Source organism: Babylonia areolata, chromosome 31 (assembly GCF_041734735.1).
Source record: "Babylonia areolata isolate BAREFJ2019XMU chromosome 31, ASM4173473v1, whole genome shotgun sequence".
NCBI lineage: Eukaryota > Metazoa > Mollusca > Gastropoda > Neogastropoda > Buccinidae > Babylonia > Babylonia areolata.
The window spans coordinates 9,577,303-9,599,179 of NC_134906.1; the positions used below are offsets into that span (position 1 = coordinate 9,577,303).

The following is a 21,877-nucleotide window of genomic DNA, read 5'->3' on the forward strand; positions in this document are numbered from 1 at the left end:
GCTTGTACAGCATACAACTGGGATGCATACACTTATACACCGGCTTACATGCTGGCTTTAAACAAGAAAACAGTCACGGACACAGAAATATACAAACAGACTCACAGACATCCCCCCTCAACCCCATCCCCCTCCTCCCCTCACACACGCCTCCTACTACACTTACAACTACACACACAGACACACACACGCAGACACACAGACACAGACACACACTCAGTTTTTGGCAACTGAAGGGGACGTTACTTGATACATGGGGAGGCCATTTTCAGGGTAAGAGGGACATTTCAGAACGAGGCTAAAACCCAAGAAAGGGGACATTTTGACCGCTAACAATGTCCGCAGGGGACATTATGAATGGTGAGAAAGTCCCCGGGGGTCATCTCCAGTGGTTAATTTGTCCCCCGGGGACGTTTCCAGGTGGGAGACAATCTGGGATACTACACCGGAATATTAGTACATTATGAACGGTGAGACAGTCCCCGGGGGGACATTTCCAGCGGTTAATTTGTCCCCCGGGGACGTTTCCAGGTGGGGGCCAATCTGGAATACTACACCGGAACAGTTCACAACACACTGAAAAGCACTGTGAGTACACATGCAACACGAGAATACGTTCGGCCGCGACGTGCAAACAATACAGGAGCAGAAAGTTCAAGGCCGGTTCAGAGACCGCACCACTGAAAGGTTTGGCTGAACTGTGTGCATATCGCAACAGTAGGCAGTGTCTCGTCCATTTCGGTGTCTCATTATTCAGTTCTTTCCTGTTTCAAATCTTCAACGTCGTTCGAAGGTAAGCTGTTTGGCAACTTCTTTTTACTGTATCAAGTCTTGCTCGTGAAGTGGAGCAGGATATTGCATGACTTTGGCAGCATATCGTTTACTGATTTATTTATCTATCTGTATATCTATTCATCGGCGATATTAACATTTTTACCCGTCCACTCTCCGATGTTGAAGTCAGAAATAAAATCTACCCAGATGGGTATACCTGTTTCTGACGAACGTGTCCACCATCTCTGGTTCGATATTCTTATAATTATTATAATTAACATTTTCACCCGTCGGCAGTACAAAACGTACGTGAAAATCTCCACAAAGATGCGGATAAATAATATCCCTCTGAGTGTTAACAGCAAACTGATCTGAAACTGCTCTTCAAAAAGGTAGGCCGGGTAGAGCTACTATCCTCGCTCCCAAACTATGAGCGGCGGACTGGGAACCCCGACGGCCCGGGCGACTGTGTCACTGAGCTGAATACTATTGAGCTCGATGGACTCATTCCACGGTTAGAAACTGGCCGCCGGTACGTGTACGTAACCGGGTACCGAACACACCACTGCAACCAGTTACGAAAATTGGTGTGTTCAAAGCTGATATTTATCACAAAGAACAGAACAACGCCCTGGCCCCCTCGCCCCCCCGCCCCCCCAAAAACAAACAAACAAAAAAAAAAAAACAAAAAAAAAACTGCGATAAATGCCTGCAGGAGGAACATGTAGTACCTAGCTGTGAAAGGCGTGGGGGGGGGGGGGGGGGGACATACGTAACAGATGATGTGATGCACGAAATCGATACACAATGGTCTGGAAGCATATTCTGTAGTGCTGGAACTAACAGAAGCAATGGACTCATTGCCCTCATTTGCGCCAAACTTAAGCAGACGGATGCAGGCAGAATTAATTCATGCAGCAGAGAGAATATTACCAATTAGTCATGCATGACAACAAAATAACCATCATCGCTGACTGCTATGCACCAAACTTGATCGTAGATCGTATGTGTGAATGGTGACATGTTTTCAGTGTATATGAATGGATCGTGATGTGTTTTCTGTGTATAGGTATGGATTGTGATGTGTTTTCTGTGTATATGTATCGATAGTGATGTTTTCTGTGTATAGGTATGGATCGTGACGTGTTTTCTGTGTATAGGTATGGATCGTGACGTGATTTCTGTGTATAGGTATGGATTGTGATGTGTTTTCTGTGTATATGTATCGATCGTGATGTTTTCTGTGTATAGGTACGGATCGTGAGGTGTTTTCTGTGTATATGTATGGATCGTGACGTGTTTTCTGTGTATATGTATGGATCGTGACGTGTTTTCTGACGTGTTTTCTGTGCAGCAGACAGTGAAGATGACGCGGGGCACAGTAGCAGCAAGCCTTCTCCTCGTGCTGACGGTGGTGTCAGTGAGGGCGGTGCCCCTTATCCAGGCCCCATGGGGGGCCCTGCAGGGGATCAGCGTGAAGGGGGATGGCGGGAGGATGACGAACGCCTACCTAGGGATCCCGTACGCCCTCCCACCTGTTGGGGACCTGAGGTTCGAGAAGCCACAGCCCCATCCCGGTCCCGGGGAGGGGAAGGTGTTTGTGGCGGACCAGGTCAGGCCGGCGTGTTTACAGGTGAGGGTGTTGTGTGTGTGTGTGTGTACAGGTGAGGGTGTTATGTGTGTGTGTGTGTCTGTCTGTGTATGTGTGTTTGTGTGTGTGTGTGTGTGTGTGTGTACACGTGAGGGTGTTAAGTGTGTGTGTGTGTGTATGTGTGTACAGGTGAGGGTGTTAAGTTTGTGTGTGTGTGTGTGTGTGTGTGTGTGTGTGTGTGTGTGTACAGGTAAGGGTGTTAATTGTGTGTGTGTGTTTTGCACCGCATGCAAAACATGATCAATACTGCACGGGCGTTTCCACACCTTCACGAAAATGTCAGAGTTGACATAAAACAATTTTTTTTTTTTTTTGATTCTTTTTTTTTCCTACAAGAAAGCAGTTTGTTGGCAATTTTTTCCCAGTACTTTCGCGCTGTCAGTTCTAGTATAAAGCAGTCCGAAAAGGAACAAAGTATCCGAAGTTGGACACACCAGTGTGCGGAGCAAACAGAGACACTGTCCGCACGGCTCAGTGAGCGATGGTCAACGAGCAAGTAAACAAAATCAGAACAATCTTCACATAAGTCATGTGAATTCATCGCGGGAAAGTGTACTTCTTCTTCTTCTTCTTTGCGTTCGACAGCAACGCAGTCAGGGTCGAAGTCCGAGGGATGCCACAAACTCGGACGTCCGGTGAAGATCGGCTGCCGTCCCCCAGAGCTTGGTGTTGAGGTCAGCACCCCCAGGCCAGGACTGCTGCCGCATCTTCTCATACAGGGGGCAGTCTTGGAGAATATGGGATGGGGTCTGGTCAGCATGGCCGCAATCACATAGCGATGCGGCTGATCGCGGGAAAGTGTAAATATCTTTTCTTTTCCTTTTTTTTTTTTTAAATTGGTAGTGTGTGTGTGTGTGTGTGTGTGTGTGTGTGTGTGTTCCAGCCACCGTTGCTGGTTGGAAAATCCAGAGAGACCAGCGAAGATTGTCTGATCCTGGACGTGTATGTCCCTACCGATGAGGACAAAGGGGATGGTCCATATGCCGTCATGATTTTCATCCATGGGGGAGCATTCTCAATGGGCGACGTTTATTCTTACAGGTGAACCAGTTTGAGGGACAGTGATTCTGGGAATACATGTGGATCTAATCTGATAACTACTGTGGGTTAAATTTGTGTGTGTATATGTGTGTGTGTGTGTTGGTTGGGGGTGGGGGGAGTGAGGGATTGTTGAGGTGTGTGTGTATGTGCGCGCGCGCGTGTCTGTGTGTGATTGAATGCACACGCATACGTGTCAATGTTAAATGACGAATTTGTTTTTGCTTGTTTGACGACATGAGAACATTTCCCACTTTTTTCTTCCAAAGAGCAAACAACGAAAGAAATAAAGACTGACTGTGGAGTGACCTGAACCCTAGCTCAATTCGCTTTGGTTCGTTTCACTGTTATATGTTGAGGAAGTTAGCCAATCTTCCAAACTTCAAACTATAGCCAAAAAACAAAAAAACAACAAAAAAACAAACAAAAACACGACCATTCATGTCTTTTCTTTCACTTACCAATCACTGTGTGTTGTAATAGTTAGTAGTTGTAACAGTAGTAGTAGTCTTCAGTTTTATGTCTTTCCACTGAAAGTGATATTAGGTAGGTGTGTGTGTGTGTCTGTCTATCTCTGTATCTTTCTGTATCTGTGTGTGTGTGTTTCAGACCTTCCAAATTAGTCGCGGATGGAGGAGTGATCGTCGTCAACATCCAGTATCGCCTGGGCGTTTTCGGATTCTTCACGACCGGCGACGACCTGGTCCCAGGCAACGCAGGCCTCTGGGACCAAAGCCTGGCCATTCGATGGGTCAGGGACAACATACAAGCTTTCGGGGGGGACCCTGGTCGCATCACCCTTTTCGGAGAGTCGGCAGGCAGCATGAGTGTGGCCTTCCACATGCTCAGCCCCCAGTCTAAAGGACTGTTCCAGAGAGGCATCATGCAGAGCGGAGGGCCGCAATCCTTCCTGCATCTGAATGACATGCGCGACATGAAAGTTGTCTTCAAGGAGTTAACAGATATGTTTGAGTGCCACGGGGAGTCCACGTCGGACTTGGTGAAGTGTTTGAAGGATCAGACAGCGGAGGAGCTTTTCAAGAAGTCGACAGAGCATGCAGAAAAATCGACTTTCGAGGGTTACTATTTTGCAAACATTGACGGTGAGTATCTGTTCTGTTCTGTTTGTTTGTATCAGTGTCGGTATCAGTAGCTCAAGGAGGCGTCACTGCGTTCGGTCAAATCCATATACGCTGCACCACATCTGCCAAGCGTAACCCAACGCGCTTAGTCAGACCTTGAGAAGAAAAAAAATATAAAAAAAATAAATAAATGAAAAATAGATAATACATAAATAATAGTAATAAGGCGCAAAATCTTGATGAAGTCAACTCTAAGCGCACAAAAAGAAAAAAAAATTGAATACTGTGGTTGGTGCAGTCGCTATCCGTGATATTATTTCCTGTGTGCTGTGAATGTAACTGATACTGCTGTTGTTGTTTCTGTTACTACAAGTCTACTTTAACAGTTTACAATAATTCTTTGTTTGTGTAACTGGAGACTTTTTTCTCTCTGAATTTTTTCCCAACAAGTTTTCAGACTGGAAACTACTCTCTGTGGTCAGCTGGCAATAATCACCATCATTTTGATTTTTGACACTTAAAGAAAAATCTTTTATCTCTTCTCCCAAGTGAATGTCAGTTCCTGGAATATTCTGCCTTGGATTGTAGAGACAAGTGGAGCTCTTTTTGATTTTGAGAAGCTGTTGGTTCAGCTTGATCTAGTTGGAGTTCAGAGTTAGTCAGGGGGGCAAAGGTGAGGTTACCTACTTCCGGGAGGTTATCGGCCGTAGCTGCTTTCGTTTTTCTCCGCATAGGCGGATAGTAGTTTGCACAGGACAGGAATGTCAGACCCCTGCCGGAGTCTGCACTAGTTGGGTCACGGTGAGTATGTTACTTAACTCACTCAGTACGGCCAGTCCTCTCTTCTCCTCTACACAGACCCCTCGGATGTCCAGTGGGTGTCTGAATGACCCAACCTTTAGTTTCCGTCGTCAGAATTGTGATATTCTTTGTCAACATTCACCTCTTCAGTATAAGAGCCTTCCGCTTGCAATATTTTGATGATGGTAATTGGGGTGAAACGCTGTTAACGTCGTCTCTTTCGCCGTTCGTATGGAGAGAGTTAAACGTAATTTTAGATAGAAAATTTCCTTTTCCCACAATCCTTTACTGGGCTCTCTTTCTTTCTTTCTCTCTCTCTTTCTCTCTCTGTCCTGCTGTCACTGTCTTTCTCTCTGTGTCTCTCGCTTTCTTTCTGTCTCTTTCACGCTCTCTTTGCTCCCTCTGCCTGTCTGTCTGTCACAATCCATCTATCAATGTAACTATCTCCTTTTCTTTTTCTCTTTTTTTGATATACGTGTTCCTTGATATTTCTCCTGCTTGTTCACTTTTTTCCCTTAAAAAAAAAATCATTTATATATTCCACTTTTTTTGTTTTGTCTGTTTTCAAGGGCTGGATGAAAAAAAACAAAAAAAGCATGCATGTTTAATTTAATACCCTCAGAAACCTCAGAAAATCAAAATCATTCATTAATTCATCCCCTCTCTCTCTCATTCTCTGCCCCCCGCCACCCCCCCCCCCCCCCCACCTCTCTGTCTCTCTTATTCTCATTCTCTGCCCCCCCCCCCCCCCCCACACACACACCCTCCTCTCTCTCTCTCTCTCTTTCTCCCTCTATCTCTCTCCCTACATTCACCCTCCTCCCTCTCACCCTCCACCCCTCTCTCTCTCTCTTTGTGCCCACGCCCCACACCAGTGTCACATCTATTGTTTCATACTGTGTTTTATTCCCCCCCCCCCCCCCCCCCCCCCCCCCCAGGTGAATTCCTCCCCCGAGATGTCCCCGACCTTCTGCAGGACGACCAGTACATGAAGGACAACGGCATCAGCGACATCGACGTCATCGTGGGCCTGAACAACAAGGAAGGGGGCACGCTGCTGGTCCTCCCAGAAGTGATGAACGCCACTGTGGAGTCCCTCTACACGTCAGCCATGTTTCAGGCCATTGCAGACAGCTGCTTTGATAGAAGAGGACTGGGCAAGAATTCTGTCATGAGGAAAGTGGGTTCATTTTAGTTTCAGGTCGTTTTGTTTGTTGTTGTTGTTGTTGTTGTCGTTGTTATCATTGTTGTTGTTGTCGTTGTTGTCATTGTTGGTGTTGTTGTTGCCGTTGTTGTCATTGTTGGTGTTGTTGTTGCCGTTGTTGGTGTTGTTGTCATTGTTGTTGTTCTAATTGTTGTCGTTGTTGTCATTGTCATTTTTGTTGTGATTGTTGTTGTCGTTGTTGTCATTGTTGGGGTTGTTGTTTTTGTTGTCGTTGTTGAAATAGTTGTCATTGTTGTTGTTGTCGCTGCTGTCGTCGTTGTTATCATTGTTGTTGTTGTCACTGTTGTTGCTGCCGTTGTCGTTGTCGTTGTTGTTGTTGTTGTTTTTCTTCCCTCTTTCAAGGAAGTGAGAAATGTCGGTGTTTCTTGAGAAAGTTTGTGTGAGGGCCAGTACACTGAAAATATCAGATCTCTCTCTCTCTCTCTCTCTCTGTCTCTGTATGTGTGTGTGCTAGTCAGCATCACTTTGAAATGCTTCTTGAGTTGCTAGTTTTAACTCACTCAGTACGGCCAGTCCTCTCTTCTCCTCTACACAGACCCCTCGGATGTCCAGTGGGTGTCTGAATGACCCAACCTTTAGCTTCCGTCGTAAGAATTGTGGTATTCTTTGTCAACATTCACCTCTTCAGTATAAGAGCCTTCCTCTTGCAATATTTTGATGATGGTAATTGGGTGAAACGCTGTTAACATCGTCTCTTTCGTCGTTCGTATGGAGAGAGTTAAACTTGCTTACAAGCTAAAGACAAGATGCCCGTTTTGTGTGTTTTGAAGAGGAAGATATTGTAAAAGTTTTTTTTAAACATTTTACGTATATGGCATTCTATATTCAGTTTCACTCTTTCTCAGACAAGACATACCACAACCCCGGGGGGAAAAAACACAAAGTCTCTTCATACTATGCGGTATGTGTTGTATGCGGATTTTTTAAATGTATCGTAACATCTCGGATTTCGCTTGCACCTGGAAAGATTGCTTTACATTGTGATCATGATCGTTCAGTATTTTTTTAGTCAATAGAATCTATTGTCCAGTGGATTGTTGAGATTGCGAATAAGATCGTTTTTTTTGGTTGGTTGATTGTTGTTTTTTTTGGTCCATTGAATCTATTGTCCAGTCGTTTGCTCAGATTGTGAACAAGATCGTTCATTTCAGTCCGTGGAAAAAATCGTCTTGTGGATTGTTTAGACTGTGAACAAGGTCGTTCATTTCATTTCGTGGAATCGGTTGTCCAGTGGATTGTTTAGACTGTGAACAAGATTGTTTTTTTTTTTTTGTTTTGCTGTTTTTCTGTCCATGGAATCTATTATCCAGTCGATTGTTCAGATTGTGAACAAGATCGTTCATTTTGTCCATGGATTCTAATGTCCAGTGGATTGTTCAGACTGTGAACAAGATCGTTTATTTTGTCCGTGGAATCTGTTTTCCAGTTGATGTTTAGATTGTGAAGATAATCATTTTAGTCAGTGGAGTCTTATTTACCAGTGGATTGTTTAGATTGTGAACGAGATCGTTCATTTTAGTGCATGGAATCTATTGTCCTGTGTCCCCATTGTCGCCAAGGCTTCTCTCTCTCTCTCTCTCTCTCTCTCTCGTATTGTGTTCGTTCGCTGGCTGCGACTCATACGTTCACTCATATGCACGAGTGGGTTTTTACGTGTATGATCGTTTAACTCCGCTATGTAGGCAGTCATGCTTCTTTTTCAGGGTGCTGCATGCCGGGTATGTTCTTGTTTCCATGACCCACCGAACGCTGACATGGATTCCAGGATCTTTAACGTGCGTATTTGATCATCTGCGTGCGTACACACACGAAGGAGACTTAGGGGCTAGCAGGTCTGCACATATGTTGACCTGGTAGATGGGAAAATCTCCACCCTTTGCTCACCATGCGGCGTGACCAGGACCCGAACCCCGGGACCCTTAAATTGAAAACGCTTTAACTCACTCAGTACGGCCAGTCCTCTCTTCTCCTCTACACAGACCCCTCGGATGTCCAGTGGGTGTCTGAATGACCCAACCTTTAGCTTCCGTCGTAAGAATTGTGGTATTCTTTGTCAACATTCACGTCTTCAGTATAAGAGCCTTCCGTTTGCAATAATTTGATGATGGTAATTGGGGTGAAACGCTGTTAACGTCGCCTCTTTCGCCGTTCGTATGGAGAGAGTTAACCACGGGGCTGTTGCGCCCGTCGCTTTGTTTCCAACGTCACTGCTGTTTCCGCCTCTGCCCCAGCTCACACACCATCCTCAGAAATAGAACGGAAAGTAACGTCTGAAAGGATAGGTTGAATTAGCTACTTCCTCTATTTTTTTTATCTGTCTTCTCATGCAGCGCTAATGTGTCAGGTCTCCTACACCAGAGTGTATACCACCACCGTGAAAAATGAAAATAGATGGTTGAAAATAAATAAATAAATTTGTCCATGGAATCTAATGTTGTTGTTGTTGTTGTTTTTTCCTGCTACCTGGCAGACTGTGGAGTTCTTCTACCGTGGTGCCGACGCAGGCGCCAACGTGTCGGAGACCGTGGAACCTCTGGTAGACCTGTTCGCGGACTGTGCGCTGGGCGTTGACATCATGGACTGGGCCCGCCAGCTGGCCGCGTCTTCTCACTCCGCCGCGCGCTACCTGTACGTCTTTGACCACGACTTCGTCTTCAACAGCCAGGCCCCCGTGCAAGGGTCCTACCACGGGGATGAGCTGTTGCTGGAGTTCGACACCACTTTGGATGTACCCGAGGACTTCCTCTTCAAGAGGCTGAACAAGACAGAGCTAGCGCCCGAAGAGCAGCCGCTGTCGGACAAGTTCATTCAGATTCTCACCTCGTTCGCCAAGACTGGGTGAGTTGACACTGTGTGTGTGTGTGTGTGTGTGTACTGACCGTGTGTGTGTGTGTGTGTTTGTGTGTGTGTTTTCTTCAGTTCAACGTCTATTCACTATAAGTGTTTTTAGACGGAAAGGAGTAAAGTAGTGTATAAAGGAAAGGGAATGCATGTGAATATTAGTGAAAAAAAAAAAAGAGTTCATGTTATGTATCAGAGGAAAAGTATATTATAAGAAAAAGTCTAAAGAGGTTGTAGTGTGTATTGAATGAGTTGTCATGGGAAGGAGAATATGTATATGTATATCAACAAGTATTAACCTACAACAATGTAAATATAAATAACAGTATTAAATATAATACATCAAAGGAGGATACCAACTGGACTTGAGTTTAAAATTTCTGAAAAACATTCTAAGCAATTTCAAAATCTTTTCAGTGGCTAATGAAATATTGGAAGAAAAGTCATCAACTACATCTTTTGGAAGTAACTGTCTTATGCTCTGACAATGAATGAGTAGATGGCTTACAGTCATTTGCTTACCGCACATACATTTCATATTTTTAGAAAATTTTGTACGAAAGGCATTTAAACGAAATCTATACATTAGACTTGTAATTTGTCTTGAATGTGCTGCTGGTGTCGAATTTAGAAAATGTTTGGGATTAGCTGCATTCTTTGTGTTTACACAACATTGGTAATATTGATTATTTAAATCTATAAGTAATTTAATTGAATAAGTAATTAAGTGTGTGTGTGTGTGTGTGTGTGTGTGTGTGTGTGTGTGATTATCAGAGGTAGCTGATTTTGTATTCTTTCTGTGCTTTTCAAGTCGTGCAGCAGTTCATTCTCTCAGACTATGGCGGGGTTTGCAGCATAGTCCTTGTGCAATACAGTGTATTGATTTGGAGGGTAAGGTAGTGCGTAATGTGTAGTGCACGGTAAGTTAGCCTGGATCCTGTACTGTTGTCGGCAGCCTCATCATACTCTAGTGTGATGCGCTCGACTGATTTTCGTTGTTACATGTTCAGTTCTTGCGTTTGAGAGAGAGAGAGAGAAAAAAAACAGGATATTCCTAAGTTATGGAAATCATCTATTTTGAATTAATTGTTTGAAGGGACCAGACACCAGCAACTGATTTTGTCTCCCCCCCCCCTTTCCCCCTCCCTCCCTCCCCCCAAACATCTTGACTTGAAGAAACCATTCAAGGCTAAGAATGCATGACGATAAAATCGATCAAACAGCTACAGTGAGTCAGAGCTTTCTTGCCATGAGTTCTGTACAAAAAAAGCGAGGATAGAAATTTCAGTGGATTTCAGTATCAGACTGAAAACGGCAGAACATCTGACTTTGGATCTCGGAAGAGGTGCTTCAAACTGAGGAGTTTGAACACATTTCGTTTCGGTTTTGGGTTTTTTTTTTTTTTTGGTTTTTTGGTTTGGACTATCAGTTGAGCTTACTTTGGGTTTGGCTTGGCTTTCATATAAGTATTGGGTTGATGCGTTGAAGCTGTTGTACCATGGATTCGTGCGCACTCTATAGTCATGAGAGCCTCAGATATGATATGGATGTGATGGAGTTTTAGTGTCAAAAATCTGGGGTGCGCCAGCCACGTTATAGGACCTTCCAAACGTCGGTAGGATTTTGGACAAAAGAGAAGCTGTAGCTGTGGGGTTAACGGAGTGGTGAACAGGGAGGTCTGTTGTGACAAAAATGGGATACAATACAATACAGTACAATGCAGCAGTATGATACGATAAATACAACATAACAAAACACACAAAGTACAGTACAATACAGTACAATACAGTACAGCACAACACTCCACGCCACACCACACCACACCACACCACACATCACCGCACCACACCACACCACACCACACCACACATCACCGCACCACACCACACCACACATTACCGCACCACACAACACCACACCACACCACACATCACCGCACCACACAAAACCACACCACACAACACCACACCACACATTACCGCACCACACCACACCACACATCACCGCACCACACCACACCACACCACACATTACCGCACCACACCACACCACACCACACCACACATCACCACACCACACAAAACCACACCACACAACACCACACCACACATTACCGCACCACACCACACCACACAACACACCACACCACACATCACCGCACCACACATCACCACACCACACAACACCACACCACATTACCGCACCACAACACACCACACCACACATTACCGCACCACACCACACCACACAACACCACACCAACATCACCACACCACACTACAACACCACACAACACACCACACCAGCACAGCACAGCACACCACAACACACCACACCACAGCACAGCACAGCACAACAGCACAGCACAGCACAGCACAGCACACCGCACCACACCACAGCACAGCACAGCACAGCACAGCACAGCACACCACAACAGCACAGCACAGCACAGCACAGCACAGCACAGCACAGCACAGCACAGCACCACACCACTACCACGACACGACACGACACGACACGACACGACACGACACGACACGACACACCACACCACACCACACCACACCACCCCACACCACCACACCCCACACCACACCACACCACACCACACCACACCACACCACACACCACACACCACACACCACACCACACACCACACACCACTCCACACCACACTCCACACCACACCATATCACACCACACCACACCACACCATATCACACCACACCACACACTGTAACACCACAGCACAGCACAGCACAGCACAGCACAGCACAGCACAACACCACATATCACAGCACAGCACACCACAGCAACCACAGCACACAACACACCACAGCACACAACACACCACACCACACGACCACACCACACACCACACACCACACCACACCACACCACAGGACCACAACACAGCACAGCACAGCACAGCACAGCACAGCACACAGCACAGCACAGCACACAGCACAGCACAGCACAGCACAGAGCACAGCACAGCACAGCACACAGCACAGCACAGCACAGCACAGCACACCACAACACCACACCACACGACCACACCACACCATATCACATCACACCACAACACACCACAACACACCTCAACACATTACACAATACCACACCACACACTGTAACACCACAGCACACCACAGCACACCACACCACAGCACAGCACAACCCAACACTACAGCACAGCACACCACAACACATCACACCACACAACACCACACCACACAACACATCACATCACACCACACAACACCACACAACAACACCACACAACACACCACACCACAACACACCACAGCACAGGACCACAACACATCACAGCACACCACACAGCACAGCACAGCACACCACCCAACACCACACCACACAACACACCACACAACACAGTGTAACGTTTCGTGCAGAAACCCAAACCCTCCCCTGAAGGAGGACCTGGGTGTGGAGGGCTGGCCCCAGTTCACGGCAGACAACGAAGCTTACCTGTCGCTGTCCTTGACCCCCCGGGTGGTGCCCATGCTGGGAGCCTACAGAGACCGCGTGGCTCTGTGGCTGAACCTCCTGCCCGAACTGAGCAGTCTGACGTCCAAGCTGCCCGCTGAGGAAACCACTGCCAAGGAAGAGCCAACGCCCAAAGAGGAACTCTGAATATAATTATGGAACCGCTTAGTTCTTTTTTCTTTTTTTTTTCCCCCTGTGTCTCCAGATTCATTTTTCTATTTAGTGTTGGTAGTAGTATAATTTGCAGTAGCAGCATATCATTCGCATTTATTTATTTATCTATATTCAGATTTAGTAGTAGTAGTAGTACCAAAGACTTTAGCCCAACGGAAAAACGGGCCACTCCAAGACGCTCCCTTCTTTGTTTCTACTAACGCGAATGAAGCCAGAGCCGCCTCGCGCTGACGGGGTTTTCGCCCCTTTTCCCGAGTATCAGTTTACCGACTCGCGGAAAGCTCGCTGTGTAGGCGTGTTTCTCTCTCTCTCTCTCTCTCTCTCTTCTTTTACTTAAATGAAATTCAGGTGTTGTGAATGAAAGAAAATTTGTGATAAATATTAAAGAAATTTAAAATAACTAAAAAATTAACTAGTGCTTACAATTTTTAAATGCATTATTAAAGAATTACATGTCAGAAGAAAATAACTAAACAAGTAAACAAATAATTAACGAACAAACACATAAATAAATAGGTGAATAAAAAAAATGAAGACAGAAAAAAAGACAGAGCGAAAGAAAAAGAATGAAAGAAAGAAAGAAAGAAAGAAACTGAATTACAATATTGTTTCATATCACAACACACACACACACACACACACACACACACACACACACACCACCTACCCCCCCTCCCTACACACACCCACCTCCCGGACATGAACAAATTAACAACACTCCTGGCTGATTTTTTAAACTTTGTCAATGGTGCTTTAGATGTGTCTGCCAGAGAAGCAGATCTCTCATCCATAGTTATTACTTTCTACTAGATCAGTTTTTGTTAATGGTTTAGGCATAGATTAAATGGATGTACTTACCTGCATCACCTTCCAATGTTGTTTTCTTCTTTTGCTTGCGTGCTTTTTTCGGAGGTGGTTCGCATCTCTGAGGGAGGGGTCGTTTTGTAGAAATGGTTGGAGGGACAGCATCGGGACAGCATTCCAGTTCAGTCGACAAGTTTTGCTGGAGGGGCTCATGAACTGACTGGCCTCAAAGTGGTCGGAACACAAACAGCAATTGGCATGGAGATAAGTTTCTGACTGGCCCACGAGGTCTGCACGCCCGCAGTTTTGCACCCATTTCTTACACCTGTGTTGAAACAAAACAAAAAGAGATTTACTACAAATCCATCTGCTCACAAATCGGCTTTAATTAGTAAAGTTTATATCCCCCTCCTCATCCCCCCCCCCTTTCCCTGTCTCGTTTCTCACCTCCCCACCCCTTTCCCTCTCTCGCCCTCACAAACGTTTTAGCGAGTGCCGTGAACATGGTTATAAGTTGTTGTTTTCTTAAATGAGTTTATTATCAACGTTTAAACAGAAGACAAAAATGTGCGTCGGAATCTTCGTCGGGATCATTCCCACTTTATTTTACAACTGTATAGATCTGATACAAATGATATAGATCTAGAATCTAGCATGATAGCCAAACCAAATTATACACTGAACTAAGCCTCTGCGAATTTTTTCGAGAGATTTTCAACATTTAGATCTAAACAAAAGACAAAAACAAAACTCACCTATCTTTATCCTTGGGAAATGAAAATAGTCGGAATCCTTTTTTTTCGAGAATTGTGGCAATTAGGTGCCGCACACCAACTTCCTCTCGGCTTGCTCGCCATGTTACAGACAGTATGCATCAGCAGGCGTTTAGTCTGGAGAAGTGGGATGGGCCGTTTTCGCGATTGCGTCAGGTCGGCTTCACTTACCGCGCAAAGTGGCGGGTCTTTCCGTAGGGCTAAAGTCTTTGGTAGTACCCACCTTAAAAAAAACAACAAAAAAACAAAAAACTATTGCCAGAGTTAGACAGATTTTAGTTCACTGTGTTGACAACGCTTCTGTGGTAACATTGATATTGTTTCAGTTTCAGTTTCAGTAGCTCAAGGAGGCGTCACTGCGTTCGGACAAATCCATATACGCTACACCATATCTGCCAAGCAGATGCCTGACCAGCAGTGTAACCCAACGCGCTTAGTCAGGCCTTGAGAAAAAAAAAATTAATATAAAAAAGGGGTGAATAAATAATAGATAAATACATTAAAAAATAAAATAAAATTACTACTACCACTACTAATAATATGTATAAGGTGCAAAAACTTGATGAAGTCAACTATAAGCGTACATAAATAAATAAATAAATAAATAATAATTATAATATAAAAAAGTAGTAGTAGTAATAATAATAATAATAATAAATAAATAAATAAATAAATATTGATATTGACGTCAAATGTAGGTGATGACGCACTTATAGACAGTACGTCACAGACAAGACGCTGTCCTGGTGAAGCCTTATGTGGGTGAAAATTTCAGAAAAAAAGCAAAAAAACAACAACAACAACAACAAAAACCATAACAGGACAATTCTTTTCTTTGGGTTTATATCTAGCATTTGTTGTTGTTGTTGTTGTATCAATCTATATATATATATATATATATATATATATATATATATATATATATATATATATATGTGTGTGTGTGTGTGTGTGTGTGTGTGTGTAATGTGCATCATGTTTTGTATTGGGGGGTAGGGGTTGGTTAGCCGAGATCAGGAACGTGAATAAGGAAATAAGGAATTTTGGAGCAAAATCTGAATTACACATGAATGCGGGAAATACAAGTTGGTAAAAAGTTTGGTTAGGATGCAAAAAGAGATCAAAGACAAGATGCATGCAGCATTTTGGTATCGAATGGAATCTCCCTAAATTTAAAGTGCCTGCTATTTGGTTTACTAATGACCTAAAAAAACAAACAAACCCAAAAAAAAAAGAAAACATTGATTACGATGAAAAATTAACAGAAATGAAATTACTGTTTAAAACATGGATCAGGCGACAAATCACGATACTTGGCAAAGTCGCAGCTCTTTAATCACTTATATTGTCAAAATTAATTCATTTATGGTTATTATTTCCAAATCCTCCTGGTGATTTCGTAGACGACTGTGCAAAAAAGGTGTCGTATATTTTCGTATGGAATAATAAACAGGATATAATAAACAGGAAAACAGCAACACCAACTTGAAAACATACTTGCATTCTTTAAACTAACATGGCTTTGAAAAATAAAAGAGATAAACCATAATGGAAAAATGTAGCAATGGAAGATATATTCATTTATCGATAATATGGAAAATTATGGACCACAGATATTAGGAATGTACAAATCAAAACTTAAAAAAAGAGACTTTGGACAGAAGTTCTTGATGCATGTGATAAATCTTATTATAAAACTGAAATACAAAATCCCATTCTCTTAAATGAAAGAGTTCAAGTTGGTCATAGTATCCCTTGTCATAAAAACTGGGTTGAAAAAGGTATGAAAAAAGTTGCTAACTTCATTGGAGATAATGGGCAGTTTTTATCTTTTTACAGAATTCAGACAAAAATATGATTTAACAATTGATTTCGTGATCTTTGCTGGAATAAAAATGGTAGTCAAAGATTTCATAGGAAAGTGTAACATACCTACAAATGTTAACACTATAGCTGAAAAAACAACTCTGCATTGCAAAAAAAAAAAAAAAAAAAAAAAAAAAAAAAAGAAAGAAAAAGAACACAGTTGTATTACAACATTATATGTGACAGTGAACCAGAGCCTAAATGTTGTAGGAACTGGGAAGGACAAATATTACAGCAAATCAAGTGGAAAGAATGTTTCCTCAAAATTAAGCAAGTCAAAGACATAAACCTAAAATGGCTTCAGATTAGATTAATCCATACAATTTTTTTGGCAACAAATGTAATCCCCGAAGAAATGGGGAACAGCGAATGATCATAACGGTATTTTCTGTAACACTGATCATATGTTTTGGAAATGCCATGTTACTCACGGTGTTTTTGGAAACGTATTCAGACTATATTTAATGAAACTTGTGAATTCACATCACATCTCTGAGATAAACTGAAAACCTTTATTTTGTTTGGATGCGATTGAAACATCAAAACTGATGTGGTATTTGATTTTATTATTCTTGTGGCTAAATCCTACATTTATATGTGTGAACGGGATAATAGTCAGCCTGATTTTATTATATTTACAACATTACTTAACTGTATATATAACATAGAAAAACGGAAATAATAAAAATAAAATAACACAGCTAAATTTCAGACGAAGTGAAATCTCTGCCAACTGGTATTGATACAAGCAGACACAAACTGAGACAGAGGTTGGGTCGGGGGGGGGGGGGGAGTCGAAATGAATGAGGTGAGAGAGAGAGAGAGAGAGAGAGAGAGAGAGAGCTAGCTACGCGAGTTTCTATTCCTTATTACCTTAGTATTCGTCTTCAAAGAACGGGCGATTTACGTAATATCTTCATAATAAGACGATGCAAGGGAGATATAATGTTCCTGGCAGCCTTAACACGAGAATGAAATGGACAGCGATGTTATAAACCTCTAGTCTTTCGGATGAGACGATAAACCGAGGTCCCGTGTGCAGCACGCACTTGGCGCACTGAAAAAGAACCCATGGCAACGAGAGTGTTGTCCTTTGGCGAAATTACGTAAAATGAAATCCACTTTCATAGGTACATAAATATGTAAGCATGCACTCAAGGCCTGACTAAGCGCGTTGGGTTATGCTGCTGGTCAGGCATCTGCTCAACAGATGTGGTGTAGCGTGTATGGATTTGTCCGAACGCAGTGACGCCTCCTTGAGAAAGTGAAACTGAACTGAAACTCTACACTGACATGAACCAGGAAGCATGCAACCTAATAATCAAAATCCATTTTCGAAAACCAGTCTTGCTCGTCCAGTGATTGTTTGAATATATATATATATATATATATATATATATATATATATATATATATATTAGTGAACCATTCATCAAATAAAGGAAAAGATCAATTAAAGACAGGCAATGGACTCTCTCTGTCTGTCTGTCTGAATGTATTTCTAACTGTTTGACTGACTGTCTGTATAACTGTCTGTATGTCTGTCTGAGTGTCTGTATGTCTGTCTGTCTGTGTCACTCACCGAAACACAGACGCAAACAGTCACACACACACACACACACACACACACACACACAAGAACACACAAACACACACAATCATGTACACTGACACAATCAGGTACACACTCACTCAAAACAACACACACACACGCACGCACGCACAAACACGCACGCACGCGCGCGCGCGCGCACACACACACACACACACACACACACAATCATGTACAGACATCACGTATACACACACTCAAAACCACAAACACACACACGCGCGCGCGCGCAGACACACACACACACTATCATGTACACTGACACAATCACGTACACACACACGCAAAACCACAGACACACACACACACATAAACACACACACACACACACACACACACACACACACACACACAGACTATATGTGTCTGTGTTTGTGTGTATACCTACATGTTTGTTGAATTTGTGTTCAGTGGTACACTGAGACCTGGGAGGAATCGAACTCAAGGACTCAAACACACACACACACACACACACACACACACACACACACACACACACACACACAATCATGTACACTGACACAATCGCGTACACACACAATCAAAACCGCACACGCACACACACGCACTCACACACACACACACACACACACATTTTTTTTCTACACTAATATTCACATGCATTCCCTTTCCTTTATACACTACTTTACTCCTTTCCGTCTAAAAACACTTATAGTGAATAGACGTTAAACTGAAGAAAACACACGCGCACGCGCACACGCACACACACACGCACACACACACAATTTAGGAAGCGAAAAGAGAGAATCGGGTAATGGAGGGCGGGCTGAATTTTGTGTTTTATGGTACTCAGAAAACAGATTTTTACTTGCCTCAAGTACTATTTGGATAAAAGCATTTTATATGAGTGTCTAGCTTACAGTTCCAAAACTTTGTTTTTGTTATATTTACTTTGCCAGTATTGAAATTCTGAGTGAAATCAACAATTTTGCGCAACGAACTCGTTTCAACTGGTCGTAAACAAGTGCTTTATTTCAAGATTTCTTTTCACTTGCAGTGAATACAGTCTGACTATATATAATATATCATAAGAAAGGTAATTCATTGATGATTCTGGTGAAATACTGTATATGGGTGTTCTAATAGTTTTTAGCGAAATAAAAGTCCTGAAACTAACACCAACAAACACAATTTTGCTAAATCGAGGCCTCGCGAGGGCCTGTTCGCTCGCGGCGGCTGCGCGGCGCTGGCTTTGCAGTTCGCCCGTGCTGCATAAATAGCCAGGAGTTTTTCATTGGCAGTTTTGTTCAGCTAGCAAGCAGATCTCTCCGCCGTCCAGCTACAACGCTCTACACCATGTCTGACGCCGCACCAGCCCCTGCTCCTGCCAAGAAGGCCGCCAAGCCCAGGAAGCCAGCCAAGCCTGCAGAGCACCCTAAGTACAACGTCATGATCGCCGCCGCCATCACCTCCCTGAAGGAGCGCGGTGGTTCCTCCCGCCAGGCCATCCTCAAGTACATCATGGCCAACTACAAGGTGGGCGTTGAAGCCACCAAGATCAACGCTCATCTGAAACTGGCCCTGAGGGCTGGAGTGAAGGCCGGCACCCTGAAGCAGGCCAAGGGCACTGGAGCTTCTGGCTCTTTCCGTCTGGGAGAGAAAAAGGTGGCTGCTGCCAAGCCCAAGAAAGTCAAGAAGCCCAAGTCTCCCAAGAAGGCCGCTGCCAAGAAGCCCGCTGCCAAGGCCAAGAAACCTGCTGCCAAGAAGGCCAAGTCTCCCAAGAAGCCCGCTGCCAAGCCCAAGAAACCGAAGTCTCCCAAGAAGCCCGCTGCCAAGAAAACCGCTGCCAAGAAGCCCGCTGCCAAGTCCAAGAAGCCCAAGTCTCCAGCCAAGAAAGCGGCCAAACCCAAGAAGGCAGTGAAGTCTCCAGCAGCCAAGCCCAGTAAGCCGAAGACTCCCAAGGAGCCTGCTGCCAAGAAGTCGGCCAAGATGTGAAGAGCTCCAGCTCTCTTCACCTGCCTCCCCCTCCCCCACCTCCCCCCAGGCCCTTCTTAGGTCTTCCCAAGTAGGTTGGACATCTCGTTGCAAAGTTGAATTTAATTTACACACACACACACACACACACACACACACACACACACACACACACTACAACACAACACAACACAACACACGCACACACAGAGGTAGTCTCACAGACATGAAATCCACGAATTCACACACAGGTCTCAACGCACATGCAAACCCATAGGTACAACAGGTATGCAACATTTGCAGCTAGCGCAGTCTCACTGACATAAGCCACAAAACAAATGTACACAGGTCCAACTCAACACATAGCAGCACGAGTCCCAACACTACACACACACACACACACACACACACACACTCACACACTCACACACACACATCCCCAAACTCCATAGCATGTTGGAGTGATTCAATCTCTTGTTCCATATATGTATTTCTTTTTCGTGTTTATTTTTTATTTCATTCATTTTCTTATTTTTTGTGTGTTAAAAAGATCTTGTGTGTGTGTGGTACATGTAACTCTGCATGAGTGTCTTTTCAACATTGTTAAGGTTTATTTGACATTAAGATTGATTCTGATCCTGATTCATCCACATTCCCAATATCACACAGTATTACCCACACACGCACTCAGTGGCAAAATACCGAAGAAGATAATTTATATGATTCTGACAGAGCAACAGACAGGTAGAAAAAAAAGAAAGGTTGGCTCTACGCTGTGGCGATATGGTAAAGCGGGCAGCCTGTTCTTTCCACATGGAGAAATATGTTCACCAGCGATGTCCAACTTTAGCAACCTGGACCTAAATGCAAGGTATATTTCGGGTCTTTTGCAATGCAGGCATGAAGTATAACATATATAACAATCATTTGAGCTTTGTCATCCACTCTGAGTAGGTAAACTATGGTGTAAACTGCCTGAAAAACCACCGTCATTACCCCCTCGCTGACCTGATAACGACATCACACGCTGTCCTGCAATTGCAATTATGGCGGCTGTACAGGAAAGCGTGCATGTCGTTATCAGGTTAGTATGGGACATAGACATTAGAATTCCCTATGAGATATTTGTGTCTATGTATGGGGTTATGACGGCGGTTTCTCAGGCAGTTTATTCACAATTTACCCACTCAGAGTGGGTGACAAAGATCAAAGCATTGTTATTTATATGCCTGCATTGCAGTATTCACGAAATATATCCGTCGTGCATTTAGCTCCAGTAATTTAGGTTGCTAAAGTTGGACGTTACCTCACTGGTGACTAGAAAGTCAGTGACACACCACACTACAGTTTGATTAACTGATTGATTGATATGGATACTTATATAGCGTCTATCCCGCTCGCTCGGAGACCAAGCTCTAAGCGCTTTACAAACACGGGGTCATTTACACAACAGGCTGCCTACCTGGGTAGAGCCGACTGACTGACGGCTGCCACTGCCGTTAGCGCTCATCATTCGTTTCCTGTGTCATTCAATCAGATTTCAGGCACGCACACATACACACTCAGACAAACATGTAACATTTAACATTATACGTGTATAACTGTTTTGTTTATTTACCCCGCCATGTAGGCAACCATACTTCGTTTTCGGGGGTCTGCATGCTGGGTATGTTCTTGTTTCCATAACCCACCGAACGCTGACATGGATTACAGGATCTTTAACGTGCCTATTTGATTTTCTGCTTGCCGTATACACACGAAGGGGGTTCAGGCACTTGCAGGTCTGCACAT

The 21,877-nt window shown here is 43.8% G+C and overlaps 2 protein-coding genes across 3 annotated transcripts; both read left to right on the forward strand.

Moving 5' to 3' along the window:
- The first annotated feature begins 613 nt into the window (after positions 1 to 613).
- LOC143276134 (acetylcholinesterase-like) lies at positions 614 to 17,950 on the forward strand. Of its 2 annotated transcripts, none has more exons than XM_076580547.1 (7): positions 614 to 793; positions 2,129 to 2,407; positions 3,309 to 3,466; positions 4,073 to 4,566; positions 6,285 to 6,526; positions 9,042 to 9,409; positions 12,829 to 17,950. In XM_076580547.1, exons 2-7 carry the CDS (start codon positions 2,141 to 2,143, stop codon positions 13,067 to 13,069), a joined length of 1,770 nt encoding a protein of 589 aa, XP_076436662.1. In that variant the 5' UTR covers positions 614 to 793; positions 2,129 to 2,140; the 3' UTR covers positions 13,070 to 17,950. The 2 variants fall into 2 exon arrangements, with proteins under 2 accessions (XP_076436662.1, XP_076436663.1); XM_076580548.1 differs by having other exon boundaries at positions 2,132 to 2,407.
- A 1,518-nt stretch (positions 17,951 to 19,468) lies between these two features.
- LOC143275778 (putative histone H1.6) lies at positions 19,469 to 20,107 on the forward strand. The gene has a single exon (XM_076580057.1). It carries the CDS (start codon positions 19,469 to 19,471, stop codon positions 20,105 to 20,107), a length of 639 nt encoding a protein of 212 aa, XP_076436172.1.
- Positions 20,108 to 21,877: the final 1,770 nt, after the last annotated feature.

What these genes read in the sequence shown, in the direction of transcription:
- LOC143276134 (XM_076580547.1), top strand. Translation starts at nt 2,141, where the DNA reads ATGACGCGGGGCACAGTAGCAGCAAGCCTTCTCCTCGTGCTGACGGTG. An exon ending in AGAATTCTGTCATGAGGAAA is followed by an intron (nt 6,527 to 9,041) that starts GTGGGTTCATTT and finishes GCTACCTGGCAG; the next exon opens with ACTGTGGAGTTCTTCTACCG. An exon ending in ACCTCGTTCGCCAAGACTGG is followed by an intron (nt 9,410 to 12,828) that starts GTGAGTTGACAC and finishes CGTTTCGTGCAG; the next exon opens with AAACCCAAACCCTCCCCTGA.
- LOC143275778 (XM_076580057.1), top strand. Translation starts at nt 19,469, where the DNA reads ATGTCTGACGCCGCACCAGCCCCTGCTCCTGCCAAGAAGGCCGCCAAG.